This window comes from Lotus japonicus, chromosome 1 (assembly GCF_012489685.1).
Source record: "Lotus japonicus ecotype B-129 chromosome 1, LjGifu_v1.2".
NCBI classification, from domain to species: Eukaryota; Viridiplantae; Streptophyta; class Magnoliopsida; order Fabales; family Fabaceae; genus Lotus; species Lotus japonicus.
This window is the reverse complement of record NC_080041.1, coordinates 31981734-32001899: the sequence shown is the minus strand read 5'-3', so window position 1 is coordinate 32001899 and position 20166 is coordinate 31981734. Positions and strand designations below refer to the sequence as shown.

General features: G+C 39.2%; 1 protein-coding gene across 1 annotated transcript; it reads left to right on the top strand.

Moving 5' to 3' along the window:
* The first annotated feature begins 15070 nt into the window (after positions 1-15070).
* Positions 15071-17727, top strand: LOC130734414 (bidirectional sugar transporter SWEET1-like). The gene is made up of 6 exons (XM_057586806.1): positions 15071-15345; positions 15447-15483; positions 15647-15742; positions 15949-16228; positions 17025-17144; positions 17326-17727. Exons 1-6 carry the CDS (start codon positions 15312-15314, stop codon positions 17503-17505), a joined length of 747 nt encoding a protein of 248 aa, XP_057442789.1. The 5' UTR covers positions 15071-15311; the 3' UTR covers positions 17506-17727.
* Positions 17728-20166: the final 2439 nt, after the last annotated feature.

The window sequence follows — 20166 nt, the reverse complement described above, 5'->3', positions numbered from 1 at the left end:
CATACATCATACATCAGGGGAGATATCAACTTCATATATAATAGTTGTGATATATCATTATCAACTACCATAAATAACAACAGCATCATATAAACTCAATATTCTCTCCTTTCCTCTTCTTATCACATCTAATTATATATCACATTTATCACTTATTTATCCCCAAAGGTTAGTTCAAGTGGAGAGTTGGGGACATAAAGATTTAAGAGGGTGAAAAATTTAGGGTTTGAACCCTGAGGAGGACTAATTTACTACCATCACTTATTTTGTTCCCTTCATTTTTCTTTGATTAACTATTTGAGACAAACAAAGTAGTTGAACTATTTTTTTTTACCAGTGATTGGTGGCTCGAAAAAATGTTCCTACGAATCCAATGAAGCAGTAATCCAATAACAGTTTGAGAAGGTACTGAGACGAAATTTATTTCCTACTGTACATCATTTTCCAATTATTTTCGAAAGAACATTAATGCATATATATCATGTGCAATGCCAAACTAATACACCCAACTTGTCCGGTTACTTTTTCCGCTAGCAAAATTTTTACTTAAATTTTTCAGTAATTTTTTCAAAACTTTAGCCAAACCGGTAAGGATGAAAGGTGTATGCATCGTCAGTGTAACATAACATTTAATTAAATTTTGTCACCTTAGAAAATGAATTCGAGTTTCAATTATAATTCAAAGGTTCTTAGGACCCGTTTGGTATGTTGTATAATATAAGGTCTGATAGCATAAGATCATATTAGTCCTGATAGGATAAGACTTGACATACACTATATAATTTGGTGGCGACAATGGTGATTGTGGTAGTGGTGGTATTCGAAGGTGACGGAGGGTGGTGGTGGTGACAACGGTGGAGGGTGCTGGTGGTGGCGGCTGTGGCGGTGGCGGTAGCGGTGGCAGGGACGACGATAATGGTGGCGGTGGAGGGTGGTGGAGGAGGCTGGTGGCTGCGGTGGTGGTGGTGGTAGTGGCGATAACGATGATGGTATTAACAATGGTGGCAGTGGTGGAGCATGGTGGTGGTGGCGGTAGAGGTGGCGGTGGAGGCTGGTGGAGGCTGGTGGCTACGGTGGTGGTGGTAGAAGTGGCGATAACATTAACGGTATCAACGATGGTGGCAGTGGTGGAGCATGGTTGTGGCAGCGGCATCGGTGGTGGTGGCGGTAGCGGCAGCGATGGTGGTGGCGGAAGCGACGGCGGCGGTTCTGGCAACAGTGGTGGAGCGTGGTAGTGGTGGCGGTAGTAGCAGCAGTGTTGGAGCGTGGCGGTAGTGGTGGAGCGTCGTGGTGTTGGCAGCGACGGTGGTGGTGGTGGCGGTAGTGGTAGTAGTGGCGACAGTGGTGGAGGCGATGGTGGTGGAGGGTGGCAGTGGCGGCGGTTGATTAAATACATTCAAATAGCTTATACACCACACTCTTATCATGTCTTATCCGTTTCAATATAAGTGTTCACTAACACTTATTCTGAAACGAAATAGAGGGAGTACATCATTTTAATGTATAAAAAGGGATTGATGTATAAGCTTATACAATACAATGTGAGCACCAAACAATGGATAAGTCCATAATGTATTGTATAAGCTTATACTATCATGCCTAATACGACGTACCAAACGAGCCCTTATTTATTGAATGTTGATTTTTTTTCACTTTTTCTATGTTGTGTTGTATCATCTGTTGAATGTTGATGAATCTATGATGAATATGTTGAATGTTGATGAATCTGTGATGAATATGTTGAATGTTGATCCAACTTATATGGATCTGCTTCTTTCATCTACTTTTTTTTTCTTAAGATTATTTTTGGGATCTCACAACCCGTGCGAACCCATGTACCTAGTAAAATCGTCATCTGATAAATCAAAACTTGAACAACCCGTGGTTACTAAACGGATGACGGCGGGTCTAATAATATAGTGTTTTTCAACGATAATACCGGTGATCTTAGCTTGAAATCGACCAATAAACAACCCTAATAATAACTACTCTAAGACAAAAAAGAAACCCCACCCCTGCTTCTTTAGAATGGCATGCGGTTACGAGAGACTTGTTTTTTACTTACAGGAATACAATGTGTCCCCGAGGGTTAGCTCAAGTGGTAAGAGTTAGGTGATATAAGGGTTGGGGGGAATGAAGGGTGAACTGGTGAAAGGTCCAGAGTTCCAACCCTAAAAAGAAATTAATATACTAATATTATTAACAACTAATATTTTCCTATAAAAATAAAACTTAAAGGATACAACGTGTTTTTTCTTGCCGATTTCCTTTAGTTCAAGCAACTTGCTAAAAGTGGTAATGAAAAAAAAAATCAACTTGCTAGCTAGTATCACACTATCACATTATTGGCTCAGTGTCTAGTTTCAATGTTTTATGCATCATATCTCACTTGTTTTGACTTGTCCCTTTTCCGTTTTCAATAAGCTAGCCGTTGAAGCAAGTAAATTGACCTATTATTCATGCAGTGTATAGGGCTCTATTAATGCCTCATATGACCTCTGAATTCTTTTTGAAAAAGAAAAAATTGTTCATAATTATATATCCTTGTGAAACATACCTTCTCATCCAAGAAGCAGGATGAAGAGAGGCAGTCAGAGTTTTACCACCCCAAGCACCTTCATCAGCAGCAGGCATGTTATTAAAAAACAAAGCATCTGGGCACTATCCAAGCAATTAACTTTGTCTTGAGCTCAAAGTCAGATCAAGATCTTCCATCTCTAAATAATTATAAATGTTACACAAATAAAAAATCACTTATATAAGACTAAAAATGTCACATTGATATATGTTTTTAATTAAAATGCAACAATCATTGACAGAAATAGTAAATGAGACAATATTTTGAGATAAAGGATCTCAATCCCCCATGGCCACAGTTATATATTAGTAAAAAAAATCTCATATCCATTATTATAGGTAAATATTAACATCACTCATTTTTTTTGTTTTTTTTAAGTAAAATAATATATTAATCACAGCTTTGTTATCAAAGCTGTTGAAAAGGAGACAAAATAAGCAATGGTGATTAGTAGCATCAAAAAGCTAATCACCCATAGTGAAAGACAGTCCCTAAAGAAAAAAGACCATAAAGCTATACAGCAGACAAGAAACCTACAACCAACCAAAAAGAAAGGAACCCACCACAGAGTAAACCAACCTAGAAATCTAGAAACTAAAAGACCAAAAAGCTAAAGGCCAGAAGATCAAAAGGCCCAAAGACATACACTGCACCAACACCAAAGGAAAAAAAACAACCATATTGGATCAGAAACACCAAGCCACCAACCACCAACCACCAACCACCAACCACCAACCCTAGAGAGGTCTCCGCGCAAGGACCAGGGCCGCAATTTGGTTCATAGGAACCTCATATGTACAATCATACCTCATGCCGAAGTATTTCCTCATCAACAAAGCACTCCTCGCCCTAGTCATAACACCTTGTGGTTCTGAAAACTCTGCCGGTAGAAGCATCAACTGATTCCCTTCGTGAGCCTCTAGAGAGGTTGGGGTTTCTATTACATCCAAGTCACATGAAGCCTCTTCTTGAACCCTCTTCTTCCTACCCCTCTTCTCAACTTTTCTGAGTCTCCCCTAGGCCTAGGGCCAATAGCACGACACCTAGGGGTAGCCAAAATCAAACCATCTCAACTTTTCTGAGTCTCCCCAACACCCTGCGAACGAACATCATCAAACACTCTCTCTTCTTCAAGAACATGATCTTGCACCTGAGCCAAATCTTCAGAAAACAGCGACTGATTCGCTTCTCCTTAAACCTGCATCTCCAAACTCTCTGATCGACAAAACTGCGGTAAAAGATCATCATCCAATAAAGATCTATCGTTATAGCCAGAAAACGATGGAGTCCCTAAAAAATCGACCAAGAAGAGAGACTCTTCATCAGCCTGATAGGAGCCAGAGGCCAACAACTCGGGAAAAAACACATCGATCGGATTCCTAGTACCTTGAACAGCTTCCCTAGCAAACCTGGAGTCCAAAAACATATTAACTTCCTCACCTACACCCAGAGACGCACCCTTCCTCCCCCCAACAACACATCTCGCCAGGTTCGAGCAAGTGCATTTACTATCTTCTGAGAAGCCAAACACCGCGATGGGGTGCCTCCTGTCATTATCTTCCGAAGGGGTTTGGCCAAAGTCACAGAAAAGGAAGCCCAACCCACTCTAATACCATCCAAACATTTGATCGCCTCAACTGCAACCTTCAAGGAAGATTAGCGCACAAATCCAAACCGAAACCGACGATCCATCCTCTTTTTCCTCTGTACAAACAAGTTCATCAATTTCCCATATTGACAGAAGAGATCTCTGATCTAAAAGTAGCCAACCAACTCAGCAATACCGTCAACAAAGAGCGAAACACACGACCTCCTAATCCCGGCGGAATCTTGGCTAGAGAGTAGAGACCGCCCCAACACCATCAGCCTCCAGGACACCATCCTCACCAACATCTCCAGCCTCTTCAGACCCTAGACCAACACCAGATCCTTCCACTAACACCATTAAAAAATCGCCTGAACAACACAGAGAAAACAGAGCAACAATCGAGTAGAGAGGAGACAAGGCAGCAAGTCACCACTCTAAGCCTTCCCAGGTTGCAGATTTTAGGCTTCTTCAGATGGAGCTTACACCCACCGAAGAGAATAGGTCGAAACAGAGCAACCAAGAGGAAGAGTGGTCACAAAAGTTGCAATTGGGAGCAGAGATGAACAGGGGCCAGAGCTAGAAGAAAGGGGTAGAGCCTCGCGTAGGGGAAGTCGCAGTCGCCGCCGACCAGAAGATGAGCGACGTGAGTCGTGACCTGCGACGACGAAGTCTTGGGAAAGCAGAACTGGCACAGCACGAACAGACTAGCAGAGGAGCAGAACAAGAACTGAACAAGGAAGGAGGCCTGAACCTGCCTTCGGGTCACCGCCGCCGCTGGACAGACTGGAGTTCTAGAAACCCTTAACGAGTCGAGTAGAGCGAAGCGAGCACATAGCCACAAACCGAAAAAAAGAAAAAGTCATTTTATGTTTATTAAAGTATCTCCATAGACGGTAGTAATGAGATTATTTTCCGAGACGTAGAGATCACGTTAAGTTGATATACTTTTATATCCCAACAAATCCTCCTTTATACCTATTGCCCAAAGGTTGAATCCTGGTCGAACTTAAGGCACAAGCTATCTACTAACTTTGTTTAAACCTTGTTGGTAAGCATCGCTCATTTGTTCACCAAGATAAACTACTCGACTAATTTGCATAAAACCTCCACCAAAAAATACCAAAATCCGAATCAGTCCAGCACATAAATATGAAAATCATTGCGATTGAAGTTGCTTCGCCAACCCTTGAATTGCTTCTTGATCTTTTCTTTGATGGTCATATATAGATTTCTTTCTTATTTTCAATTTGGGTTGGCGATTTTCCTTATATATATGTTGTGCTTTTCTTTTCTCGAGCCTTCATCTCAAGTGATCATAAAAATAACCATCCACGCAACTCAACGTTTAAAGCCTGTATATGTGAAGGGTCTATTGTTTTACTATATATAGATTCACATAACACCGTCCTACCCAAGAGTGGTTTTTCACATACTAAACTTAGGCCACGCTATATATCTTTTGAAGCAGAAGAACTGTTTTCTTCACATGCAAGTCAATCGACTCTTTCATGCCATGAATGATATTTTCCTAGTGTGGTGATCACTAGTGAGATGTACCACGGCCTGTGTCAGTTGTTTTTTTATGTGGTTGTAAATATTTAAAAAAAATTGGCATTCCAAAAAAAAAGACTATATTTTATGATGTAAAAAAATATCAACAACACGTTAAATGTAATTTTTTTTTGAACGTGCGTTAAATGTAATTAAAACAACTATTTATGTGATTTTTCTGTTTTGGATAGTCTTTATCCTAGAATTGGTGTTGGAGAATCGATCAAAGATTCCAGCACACATTCAATGTGTCTCAGTCAAACTCAGAGTTAATGCTAGGGTTAGCATTAATCACTCACGATCCAGAAGAAAGAGAGAAGACACTAAACAGAAATTAACAAAAAGCTAAAATGAGAGAGAATGATTATTGCATTGTATTCAACACTCTGAAAGAGTGATTATTAATACTGATTACATGCCCGAGGGTCACAAGTCATATTACTAACATACTGAGGGACCTAACTATAAACTCAAGACTCTCAATTATATCACATAGCTATCCATGAATTAACTTCTATTTCTAATACTCCCTCCTAATTCAGAATGGTAGCTATTGACACAATACTCAGCTTCTTGCATAGCACACTAAACCTTTCAGCTCTTAATGGTTTAGTGAAAAGATCTGCAAGCTGTTCTTCAGTAGGGCAATGAACCAGCTCAAGTTTCCCTTTAGTCACCTCATCTCTCAAGAAGTGAAACCGAGTTTCTATATGTTTACTACGACCATGAGCCACAGGATGCTTAGCCAAATCAATGGCTGACTTGTTGTCAATCATCAGCTGCATAACTCTTGAACCTTTCAATCCAATCTCTTCCATTAACATGTTCAACCATGCAGCCTGACAAGCACTGAAGGAAGCAGCTACATATTCTGCTTCACAGGAAGACAGAGCTACAATAGGCTGCTTCTTGGAACACCAACTAATTGGTGCATCTCCACATAAGAATACATAGCTAGTAGTACTCTTCCTATCATCCTTATCACCACTCCAATCAGAATCAACATAACCAGTTACTGCATTTCTCACATTGTAAGCTTTCTTAGGAAACAAAATACCATGATCCAGGGTTCCTTTTATATACCTCAGTATCCTTTTAGCTGCTAAAAAGTGTGACTCTTTAGGAGCCTCCATGAATTTACTGACCAGACCTACTCCATAGCTTATCTCAGGCCTGCTACAACAAAGATATCTCAAGGAACCCACCATCTGCTTAAACAATGTGGCATCCACTGATTTTCCAGGATCTGATTTAGTCAAAATCACTCCACATTCAACTGGAGTTGTTACTGCATTACAATCAGCCAAGTGAAACCTCTTCAAGATATCACTAGCATACTTTCTTTGGCTCATGAACACTCCCTTCTCAGTCCTGAGAAACTCTATTCCCAGAAAATATGACAAATCCCCCATATCACTCATTTCAAACTCCAACTGCATTCTCTCTTTAAATCTTTTAATCTCAGCTTCATCACTACCAGTTACTAAAAGATCATCAACATATAAGCACACAATGATCATTCCTGTCTTTCTAGTCTTGTTCACATACACACCATGTTCAGAAGTACATTTGTGAAAGCCAAGCTCATGTAGGAATGAATCAATTCTCTTATTCCATGCCCGAGGGGCCTGCTTCAGGCCATACAAAGCCTTATGAAGCCTATACACCTTATGCTCACTTCCTCCAATCTCAAATCCAGAAGGTTGATTGACATAGACCTCCTCATCAAGAGGTCCATTAAGAAAAGCTGACTTCACATCTAACTGGTGAAGTTTCCAGTCCTTTAAGCTTGCTGCTCCCACAATCAACCTCACAGTCTCCATCCTAGCCACTGGAGCAAACACTTCAGTATAGTCCAACCCTTCTTTCTGTTGAAACCCTCTAGCAACTAATCTGGCCTTATACTTAGCAATTGTACCATCAGGCTTCATCTTAGTCTTATAGACCCATTTTACTGAGATTGGTTTCTTACCCTGAGGTAATTCAACTAAACTCCAAGTCTCATTCTTCTCAATGGACTTGAGTTCTTCCTTCATAGCACCAATCCAATTATCATGTTTCAGTGCTTCTTCTATGCTCACTGGCTCAACATCAGCATGAAATGCCAAGTGCACAAGATCACCCTCTTGTGTCACTGTATTGTCAGGAAACAAAATGTAATCATTCAACCTAGAGGTAACTGTCTTCTCCTCTGACTTCTAGTCACATTCCCACTAGGCAGAATCTCATTTACTTGCTCAGAAACAGGAAAAACACTCTCACTAGTGTCATTCAAGACAACTGGTAAACCACCTTCAAATTCAGAGAACACAAACTTAGTTCTTAAATGTGAAGATTCTGTTTTATCATTATCCCAACTCCATAAAGCATTTTCATCTACAAACACATCTCTACTTATCACTATAGCATTAGTGATTGGATTCCACAGTCTATAAGCTCCAGTAGAGTGAAAACCTACTAACAACAACTTCTCCCCTTTATCATCCAGCTTCTTTCTCTTCTGATCTGGAACATGTCTATAGCACACTGATCCAAAAATCCTCAAGTGCTTCACATCTGGCTTGAGACCAGTCCAAGCTTCCTCAGGAGTTAAAGCCTTCAATTTCTTAGTAGGACATCTATTAAGTATATAAGTAGCAGCTGAAACAGCTTCTCCCCACAGCTGAGTAGGAAGTTTCTTGCTCTTCAACATACTCCTTACCATGTTATTAATTGTCCTATTTCTCCTCTCAGCCACACCATTGTGCTGAGGAGTATAAGGGGCTATCACTTCATGGTAGATTCCAGCTTCTTCACAAAAAACCTTCATAGCTCCAGACACATACTCTCCACCACCATCTGTTCTTAATATCTTGATGAATTCACCACTTTGCTTTTCAACTAGAGCCTTGAACTTTCTAAACACATCATAAACCTCTGATTTCCTGGTCAACAAGTAAGTCCACATCTTCCTAGTATGGTCATCAATAAATGATACAAAGTACTTGTTTCCTCCTGAAGATGGAACCTCATAAGGACCACACACATCTGAGTAGATAACATCCAACCTACCCTTGGAAATCACTGGCTTACTTTCAGCAAAAGAATTCCTTGGCTGTTTACTCAACACACATTCTTCACATAGCTGACCAAAAGCCTTAATCAGTGCAAGACCACTAACCATACTATCATGATGTAGCTGATAAAGCCCTTTGAAATGTAAGTGTCCAAATCTTAAGTGCCATAACCAATCTGGACTCATATCCTTGACTGACAAGCACTGAGAAACATTAGTATCCAGATCAACTCTAAAAGTCTTGTTGGAAGAGAGTACTGATTGAAGAATTAACTTCTTCTTTGGATCAAAAATCAATAGCTTTTTCCCTTTTGTTTTCATAGAATAACCTTTTTCTATGAGCTGTCCTAGACTTATGAGATTATGCTTTACACTAGGAACAAACAATACATCAGGAATCACAGCCTGCTTGTCATTCTTCTTCCTGATCAAAACTCTACCCTTTCCAACAGATGTGATCATGCTATTATCAGCAAACTTCACACTGCTAATTCTACTCTCATCAAGGTCAGCAAACCAATCCTTGTGACCAGTCATATGAGAGGAACAACCAGAATCTAGGTACCAGGTACTAACATCATCTTTATGAGTACTAACAACTGAATTAATCACTTCAACACTAGGAATACTAGCAATTTTAGCAGGACAAGTTTCATCAACATCAGCTGGGAGAACGAACAATACCTGCTCAGAATCTGACTCCTCATCTTGAGCAGAATAAGCCTGATCATCTCCACTTGGCTTGCTTCCTTTCTTTTTGCTCTTGCACTCATAGGAATAGTGACCAAGCTTTTTACAAGCATAACACTGAACGTCTTTCTTCTTGTTTTTTCCCTTCTTGGCCTTCTCCTTGTCCTGTCCTTTACCCTTAGAATCCCACTTCCTTTTTGAATCAGTATCTTCCTCATGGCTTGATGACTGTCCTGAATCTTTTCCTTTCCAAGTTTTTCCCTTGAAAGATTTGCCTTTGTCATTCCAATTCTTCTTGTTGGAATTTCCACGAGCATACAAAGCTTGCTCAGTATCTCTCTCATTATCCCTCAGGTTCAAGCGCATTTCATGAGCCTCAAGTGACCCCTGCAGTTCATCGATCTTCATGGCTTCAAGATCCTTAGATTCTTCAATTGTGGTCACAATGTGATCAAACTTCGATGTCAGCGATCGAAGTACCTTCTCAACAAGAATCAGATCAGTAATTGCTTCGCCATTCGTCTTCATCTGATTCGTGAGAGTCTGAAGACGTGTGAAAAACTTCGAAATCGTTTCTGCTTTCTCCATGCGCAATGCTTCATACTGCCTCCTAAGAGTCCGCAACTTCACCTTCTTCAACTTGGCTACACCATCATAGCTCTTGTTCAAGATATCCCAAGCTTCCTTTGAGGTCTTGGCCGCCGCAATCTTCTCGAAATTGGCCGGATTCACACACTGGTGAATGATGAACAAAGCTCTCAGATCCTTCTTCTTCGCCTCACGGTGAGCTTCGGTTTGCTCAGCCGTCGGATTCGCCGGTAATGGATTGTACCCAGAAGTTACGTATTCAAGAACCTCTTGAAAACCGAAGATCACCTCCATCTGGGTATGCCAACGATCCCAGTCGGCCTTTCCGTCAAGAACTGGCAGTGACGCCGGAAAGTTTCCATTCGCACCCGCCATGACTTTGAAAGACACGTCCACCTTCACCGTATTCAGAATCTCCGTCGTCGTTGCTTCTTGGACGCCGCCGCAGCTCGCCGTCACAGCTCGCCGCCGCAACTCGCCGCCTTCGCGTGTTGTTTGAGGTCGCCGGATGTCACCGAGCTCTAGATACCACTGTTGGAGAATCGATCAAAGATTCCAGCACACATTCAATGTGTCTCAGTCAAACTCAGAGTTAATGCTAGGGTTAGCATTAATCACTCACGATCCAGAAGAAAGAGAGAAGACACTAAACAGAAATTAACAAAAAGCTAAAATGAGAGAGAATGATTATTGCATTGTATTCAACACTCTGAAAGAGTGATTATTAATACTGATTACATGCCCGAGGGTCACAAGTCATATTACTAACATACTGAGGGACCTAACTATAAACTCAAGACTCTCAATTATATCACATAGCTATCCATGAATTAACTTCTATTTCTAATAATTGGTCGACTTGTTAGCTAGAGACTTTCCATCCTTGTGTTTTTCCTGTGTAATTTTCATATTAAAAAAAAAGGCTTAATACATCAAAAGATCCTTATAATTGTAAAGAGAATCAAATCCAGGGCCTGGAAAAATTTTGCATCAAATTGGGTCCCTAAAATTTTTTTTTTAATTCAATTAAGATCAAAGTGTGCCAGCTTTCAATTTTATCAAAGTCATCAATTCCACGTGGCATTTTGATTTTTTTTAATAGAAAAATTTGAATACTTAATTTTTTTAATTCCAAGTCATAAATTAAAAATAAAAACTTAATAAAATCTTAATACAAAACCTAAACTAATCACTAATAATCCCTAATCTAATCTAAAAACCTAATCTAATTAACCTATTCAGCCTCAAATTTGAATATTAGAAGGAACACAACGATGAAGTTGGAGTGAAGGAGAGAAGCGAAGGTGGATGATGGTGTTTTTGGGATTTCAAGCAAGGTGGCCTTGGTGAAGAAGAGGAGGGGCGATGAAGAGGTTTTGACTGTGGGAGGTGATGGAGGAGAAGGTGTGGTGGGGGGATTTAGGGGTTTTGACCAGGAAGCCACGGTGAAGAAGAAGAGGCGGCGACGGAGGAGGGGAAGTTATGGAGGAGAGGGTATGGGGTGTGCGCCAGAGAGGGTCAAGAAGAAGGCAAACCCAATCCCTCCTCCCTCTGTTAAATCGCTAGAGCCATTGCAGTTGCATGTAAATGCTCGATTTTGGTAGGTAGGTCTGTCTCATGCCTTGTCGGTGATGCTTAATTTCTATCTCTTCTCTGCATATTCATTCCTAATTTGTTTGATGGGGATTTGCACATGGTTTTGGATCCGGAGGTTGGGGATGGTGTTGTGACAGTCTGGTTAAGGGAAGAAGTTGAGAGTTGCATATTTGTCCAAATAAGTGGTGATGTTGTGGTGGTGAGAGAGAAGAAGGGCATAAAGAAGGCGCTGTTTATCGATCATCATTGAAAGAAATTTCCTTGAAAGAGTTGGTTTTTGATTCCTGTTTGTATTTTTCACATTAATTTCATTGAACTGGGTTTTGTTTTGCACGTTAAATCTGGGTTCTGAGTGAGAGGATGAATAATTTACGTGGCTGGTTTTTGTTATTCTCTCCTCCTTTCTTCTTAGATTAGATTAGGTTTATTTTCAGATTAGGTTAGGTTTTTTTAGATTAGATTAGGTTTTTTTTTTTAATAATATGAGTTGGTTTTTTATTAAGTTTTTAATTTTTTTTCTGATTAAATTATTGAGTTGGAATTAAAAATATTTTTTTAATTAAAAACAAATTATAAAAGCCACGTGGACTTGATGACTGGGATAAAATTGAAGGCTGGCACACTTTGGCCTTAATTGAATTAAAAAAAAATTCTAGGGACCCAATTTGATGCAAAATTTTTCCAGGCCCTAGATTTGATTCCCTTTACAATTACAGGGGCCTTCTGATATATTAAGCAAAAAAAAAACTATCTCAAAATTACATATTAAGATAAACTTACTCAAACATAATGTCGACTTGCGAATTCTAATAACTAACTAATATATTCTCACCCTAAGACAGTTGATTCACTGAGTGAGTACTTCTCTTATGAACCGGATCCACAATTATCTCTCGATCTCATGCTAGTCCATATAAATCTACCACAAATCACTAATACTTGAAACACAGAATGAAAAGCTTTAATTTAACACACGTAGTTGTGACATAAGACATATGTGTTCTACCATCGCTGAAATAAGCATATACATCAACTCATTTTAATCTCCTGATCTATCTCTTAATTAATTAGTGGAACTCTTTGATTAATAATTGATTGGCTAGAAGCATGAAGTACAAAGAGAAAAACCTCATAGATGAAAGATTTACATTTATATCAATGAATGAGTTTACAAACAAATCAATGAATCAAATTATACAATCTAAATACAAAATAAGGAAAGAAAGAAGAGATGAAATCCAAAGAACAGAGACGAAACCACAACCATATAAACTTTCTCAAGCTTTCCATGGCCTACAAGAAATTATCAGAATCCTTCCATGGCTGCCACCATCACTCTAGAGCTTCACTCCTTCAATCATATGCCCAGAGACCTCTCTTACATGATGCTTAGCTCTCCTTGTATGTCTTGGGAAAAAATGGGAGAAAACTAGAGATCTCAAAGAAATGAAGGTTATGGCCATTTATAGGGTTTCCGACTGCCTTAAGCTCGCTCGAGCAAGAACCTTACTTATTCCTGAAGGATCCTGCACGATCCGCTAGTTCCCTCAAGCAGTACCTTACTTCAGAAATTGGAAACTCTGTTCGCTTGAGCTAAAATGATCTAGCTTCATCGAGTTCCTCTGATAAAAAAAATCTTCTTCTTTGTTTCCAGCTTGCTTAAGCTTGGCTCGAGTAACTCCATGAATCAAAAACCTTCAAAAGTGGGTTTCCTCCTCTTTATTCTTCATATTATTTACACCTATAATAAAAATAAAAGATTGAACATGAAAACAGAATATTTACACTATTTCTATGCTAAAATTAATTACTTACTAAATAATATACTTTGGAGGTAAAATGATCAATAAATGAAGCACACAGTTCTGATTAGTGCCTAAGAAGATATCAAAATATACGTAAAAATGACATTTAACAATGACCATGACAACGATGAGAAGGCGGTAGCTCAACAAAAACAAGAGCAGATAAGGAAGGGCAATGGCACCTCAATGACAACTGCTCAACTCAGGTACGACGGCGGGTGCTCCAGCTACGGTGGACCCTTTCGTAAAACCAACAAGATGCGGGACGAAGACTTAGGAGAGAGAAAGAGGAAGCAAGATGATGTTGCAGGTTCAGGTCACAGTGTCGTCGACTGCCACAGAACGACGACTGTGAAAGTTAGTCAATGTAGAAGTGGATCCGGCGAGGTAGGTGCAGAGGGTTTGGATAAATTTTGACAGATAGAGTGGGAAAGAATGAGGTTGAAGAAGAATTATAATCACATATAGCGTTAAATTTAAATTTTGGGTTAGCTTCGGTCATACTAATGCTAATCATGGACTCAATGTACCAAACCCTCTTGTTTTGGATCAACTCCAAATCCTCAAACGAACTTAGAGTTGGTCTTAGTATGTATTAGAGTGGGCCAAACTAACTCAACTAGCGTTAGCGGGCCCAATACTACTATTTTGGCTCGAAGCGATACTTTTTATGATTAGGATCAACTTATCGTCAGTCAGCCCGGCGCAAACATCCCAAATTGAGCATTGATGTCATGGCCGATACAAGTTTTGGATGCTAATTGTGCTTTTTCTTGTAGTATAATTGCACATGTTTAATATATAGTAATTATTTGGATTTAATGTGTATACTTTTAAATATTATGTAGTAATAAATTCAGAAAACAATAAATTCATTCCTCCGCACATTGCGAATGTCTAAATCTACAAGCTTGAATCAGGAATGTTCATTTATTTTAAATTATAATCTAACTTTATTCATTTAATGAATTGCAATTGCTCTTGCTTTTCTTGTGAAGCATATATTTTGGGAACCTTGTTTGCAATGCATGTTAGTCACTTTCTTTAAATGTTTTAATTTTCTAACCCTGACCCTAAGCCCCCGCAAGAGCATGCCATTTTCCCGTTACATTAGCAACTACTTTCATTGGGTTTGGTGCGATAAATACAAGAGTTAGAGCGTATTTGAAGACACTCATACAATTGAAATTAAAATCATAATCAAATTTGAGAAAAAAATCAGTGGCGGTCCCAAACCACTTAAAATGTGTCTATGTGAAGTATGTCGCACTATGCCAGGGTAAGGTTCCAAAATCTTTTAATTTTCACTTATACATTTATCACTAATTAAGTAATTATATAAGGCAAACGAACAATATAGACGTTCAATATTTCTCCATAATCTCTCTTTTTTATCATATTCATTCCAATATTTTTATCTCTTCTTAACCTTTTCACTTAAATGTCTGATGTGTGTACTTTTTGTATGTCTACAAATAATTTTCTTAATTTACACTCACTATTTTCCCTTAATAATATTTCCAGTTCCACCCACGTTTTCCTTTCCCCTATTTCTCCTCTCACATTGATTTGTCTCATTTCTCCCTCTTCTTAACCCTCTCTTTGGAGTGGATTTGGGTGTCCTCTTGAAAAACGGTTCTCACCATCGAAAATCTCCCCGGATAAGATCCAACTTCCTCATCCATACGTATTTTACTGCCAAGAAGTAGTTAGTTACCTTTCAATTTTATCATTATAAAAGCAAAGCTATAACTCCTGCTACCACTGCACACACACACTACCCCTCATTGTATACCCCATTACCATTTTCCAAAGAAAACTAACAAAAATCCTTTCTCAAATATCCAAAGCTTCAAGATCATGGATGTTGCACATTTCTTGTTCGGCATTTTTGGTGCGTTTCAATATTGCCCTTCTTCTCAACCACTCTTGGTTTCTGGATTTGTGTACTTTTTCTCTCTGTTTTTTCTCATTGCTCTTCTTGTTGTGGTGTAGGAAATGCTACTGGTCTTTTCCTCTTCTTGGCTCCAATGTAAGCATCTAAACTAAACTCTTACGATTCAATCGAATTAAAATTGTGTTATTAATTGTTAGGGGCTTCCAAGAACCCTTAATCTGAAGTTTTTTTCATTCCTTATTCTCTATGATGCTTGCAAAATCATCTTATTTTCTGTGAAATTTGGCTTAATTTGTAGAATCACATTCAAGAGGATAGTTATGAACAAATCCACAGAGCAATTCTCAGGAATCCCTTACATCATGACTCTGCTTAACTGTCTCCTTTCTGCTTGGTAACCTCTCCCTTTGCTCTTTCTTTTGCTTTGCAGTTTTGTAGCGGTTATTGTCCTTTTTTCACATTTTTCTCAAATTTGCATAACCTTTGTGTAAATTGTAATGTGAAGTTCATCTTTCAGTTGCCAAATATGGGTTTGAAAACTATATATTATGATTTTTCTAGTTATAACTAATATTGTGATTTTACAATTAATTATTACAGGTATGGTTTGCCATTTGTGTCTCCACACAACATACTTGTGACAATAATCAATGGAACAGGAGCAGGGATTGAAGTAATATACGTCTTCACCTTCATCTTGTTTGCACCCAAAAAGGAGAAAGCTAAAATTCTTGGCCTTTTCGTGGCTGTAACAGGGCTTTTCTCTGTTGTTGTTTTTGTCTCCCTGTTTGCACTTCATGGCAACTCCAGAAAGCTCTTCTGTGGCTTCGCTGCCGCTATTTTTTCCATCGTCATGTACGGCTCACCGCTTTCAATCATGGTAAGTAGCTATATGTTTCAAATTTTTGCATTCAATTTTAAACTTCATGTTTTAATTTCCTGCCTCCACATTAAATCACACGATTTCTGTGTTTCTGTTCTTGGAGAGATATAGGAAGAGGAGGGAGAATATATGTGAAAATTTCTTAAAATTGAGTACCTAAAATTCTATTATATTCATATTTGTATCCAAAAAAATATGTTGAGATTTTTTTTGTTCCTATGAAATTTGGTGTCTCTCTTTCTTGACCCATATTTGACAATAATGGTTAATCAAATTAAATTTGAAAATTCTCTTCATTTGAAAATGACATCAAATGATGTTAGGAATCTTAATTACTGTAATGATCAGATTTTGAGACCAAATTTATTAAGTTTCTACGTGTGTTTGGAAAATCGAAATAAATAGTTGTTTTTGAAGAAATTGATCCAAATCTAATAGTGTTAGAATTGAAACCAATTAACACGCATTATAATAGCATAGATTAACATCAATGATTTTAAATTTATATCAATTTATTATCATCATTATCATTATAAAATTTAAAATATTTATGATATAAAATAATACCTCGAAGTATTTGTTATCATCAAATATAGTAAAGGTTGAAAAAATGAATAAAATTATTTATGATATTATCAAACTATTAATGGGTAAGGAAAATCAGTAGAGTTAAACTAGGAAAAGGTATATTATGACTTGCCAATTTTTTAAGTTTTATTTTAGATTACAGTATATAGCATATGATTAATTAAATTGTTGGTAGTGATTGTCGGCATTAATTATATGTGTGCAGAGACTGGTGATCAAAACCAAGAGCGTGGAGTTCATGCCCTTCTTCCTGTCACTGTTTGTGTTTCTCTGTGGTACTTCATGGTTCATTTTCGGATTGCTAGGCCGTGACCCATTTCTTTTTGTAAGTACACAACAAAACAAAACTCACTTTATCCCTTTTCTATTCAATTATTCATTTTCTATGCAATAAAAACAGAAAATCTGGTCACTGGTTACAGTACTAGTACTACTGTTTCAGCTTCTGATGTGTGTTTGGCGGTGATATTGACTCAGAGATGATGGGGCCATTCTGTGTTTTGCAGGTACCAAATGGTGTGGGTTCATTATTGGGTACAATGCAACTGATTTTGTATTTCATCTACCGTGGCAATAACAAGCGTGATGACAGCAGTACTAAGAAGAAGCCAACAACAACAACAAACGAAGCAGCAGAATCCATGGAAATGGGTACCGCAAAACCACCACCATTCAATGCAAATTGATGGAACTCAAGAGGAACACGTTTAGGGACGCGTGTTAGATTAGAACACTCAAACGTTCACACACATTTTAATGACAACGGTTATCTTTGTCCCGTTGTATGCAACCCCTCTGCACCTCTTAAATTGTTTTGGATTAATCTTGTAATGTTAGTGTTCCATTTTCATCAATGGTTTGAGATTTTTCTTGATATACTATATGTTCATGAGCAATTTTTGTTATGAGTCTTGTTCCATCATGAACATTGAGATGAGGTATAGTACCCAAGGTGTAAGGAACGTGATGTGAGATTCATAGAGAGTGAGAGCGTAACCGTTTAGAGAGAGAGAGTGCATCTGAATTTCAAGTTTGTTATTTCTCAAATGAGCCAAGAGTCCCTTACATTTGGTATCCCTCCCCTATTTATAGTTGGGGGAGTTGGGCTTAGCGCCTCTAAATCATTCTAATGGGCCAGTTAGGCCTTTGGGATGAAGGCCCAAGTCCCTGGTCCGCTCCTCGCCTTAGGCCAGCGCTCCTGGGCGAGGGACCCTAGTGTCTCGCCCAGTCCACAAGACACCGAGCTCAAAGCATGAGAGCTAAGTGTGTCTTTAAACAAGAAGAAACAAGGTGATGGCCATAAGAAGCTAACTAGTGCTAGAAAATAAGGTACGGAGATAAAGTGCAGTTGCCAACATGGCTTGGTAATTTAAAGTTTAAAAATTTAAAGTTTTGAACGCCTCGTCTCGCTTCCATGGCGATTTGAGTCCACAAGCAAGCTTGTGGCGACGATACTGGATCTGCTCGCCCCGCCATAGTTACGCACGTGTCCTGAATCGTAACCCCTTGGCATGTGTCGAGCCTTCGCCACGCGTTACGCCCTGAAGCGACACAAAAGTCAGCGAATCCAAGGGATCTCAACCGCTATCTTTGAAACATCCTTTCGAATCACAGTAGAGCCTGACAATTTGAATTTAAACCAATAAGCTTCAGCTGTTGTAACCTTTCATTCAATGCATTATTTTTTCCTTTTCCCGAAACTCGCGCCGCACTTTCTTGAGTAATCATTTTACCCTGCCACGTCAAGGCACGATTTCCCAACCGCTACTCTCCCCGGCCTTTAAATCCTTTCCCCTTCCATCATTTACCTATTCATTCCTGACTCTCACACTGGTTCCCTTTGCCGATCTTGCGAACTCAAAGCTCCGGCCCCTCTTGCTCCTCTTCTCACATTCCTTTCCTGGTTAGTTTCTTATCCTTTCTTTCTCCTTCTATTTTTACGATGCCTTCCGCAGGGGCCCTTTCCTCCGTAGAGGAAATCAAAGTCCATCGCTTGGCAACCTTTGTCACTCTCCCTTCCCCCATCTTCGAGGCTCCTGACCAAGGGGTTCTTGACCAACCATCGGAACTTTCTACCAGCGAATCCCTATCTGACCTTGCCCACAGGGCTGGTGGGCTTTGCTGTTCTCCGCTATTAGAGGGCCTCCTTCGCACCGCCGGCTGCCAAGAGCAAGATCGCCCTTGGCAACACTGTGTGTTTAATGACCCCAAGTATTCCCACTTCTTCTTTGTATACGAATACTTGTTTCTTGATCTTGGTGTTAAACAAGGAGACTGAAGACTCCGCCTCCTCCTCGCGTCGCCTTCTATACGCGTGACACGAACCACGTGCGTGTTCCATCCTTCGTTCGCTTCGTCGACGTTGTGCGTTAATCAAGTGCCACCAACAAATCAAGAATTTGACTAAGAAATCAAAAACCAAAGATATTTGCACGAAAAATCGAACTTCACTCAGCTAAACCACAATCCATGTAGTCCGGGAATCGAAATCTACCGTTCCCCACAGACGGCGCCAAATGTTCCATCATGAACATTGAGATGAGGTATAGTACCCGAGGTGTAAGGAACGTGATGTGAGATTCCTAGAGAGTGAGAGCGTAACCGTTTAGAGAGAGAGAGTGCAACTGAATTTCAAGTTTGTTATTTCTCAAATGAGGCAAGAGTCCATTACATTTGGTATCCCACCCCTATTTATAGTTGGGGGAGTTGGGCTTAGCGTCTCTAAATCATTCTAATGGGCCAGTTGGGCCTCCGGGATGAAGGCCCAAGTCCCTGATCCGCTCCTCGCCTTAGGCCAGCGCTCCTGGGCGAGGGACCCTAGGGTCTCGCCCAGTCTAAGTCTCAAAACAGATTTTAATAAGATGAAATGAAAATATTAATTTTAAGTGAATTATGATTGACAAAATCACATCAATGAAACGGTATACCAACAACAACAAAAAAATAATTTAATAATTTTTACTTTCATGCAATACACAATTGTTGCAATGCGAATTATAGTACGGTTTTCTAAAAAATTGGATCAAATGCATTAAGATAATAGGCGCATATTTACTTTTGTTTTCCGAAGCACCAAAAAAAGATAATAGGCGCATAGACTGGTTCATCAACTTGGGGGAAATTTGTTTCGCTGGAACTTCCTCATCAACTTGGATCGAAATTTTTTTTTGTAAAACCATCCGCCACAAAATAACTAGTTCTACGTACACACAAACAATAAATCAACAAAGGTAGGAAACTAAATCATAATAGTCACAAATAGGCTTAAATAATATTTTGGTCATTGAAATTGTAAAGGAAATCAAATTAAGTCCCTGAAAATTTTTCGCATCAAATTGGATTCCTAG

Excerpts from the sequence above, each read along its gene's own strand:
- LOC130734414 (XM_057586806.1), top strand. The coding sequence starts at position 15,312 with ATGGATGTTGCACATTTCTTGTTCGGCATTTTTG. Across the intron at positions 15,346-15,446 it reads TTTCTTGTTCGGCATTTTTG|GAAATGCTACTGGTCTTTTC; the intron begins GTGCGTTTCAAT and ends GTTGTGGTGTAG. Across the intron at positions 15,484-15,646 it reads TTCCTCTTCTTGGCTCCAAT|AATCACATTCAAGAGGATAG; the intron begins GTAAGCATCTAA and ends CTTAATTTGTAG.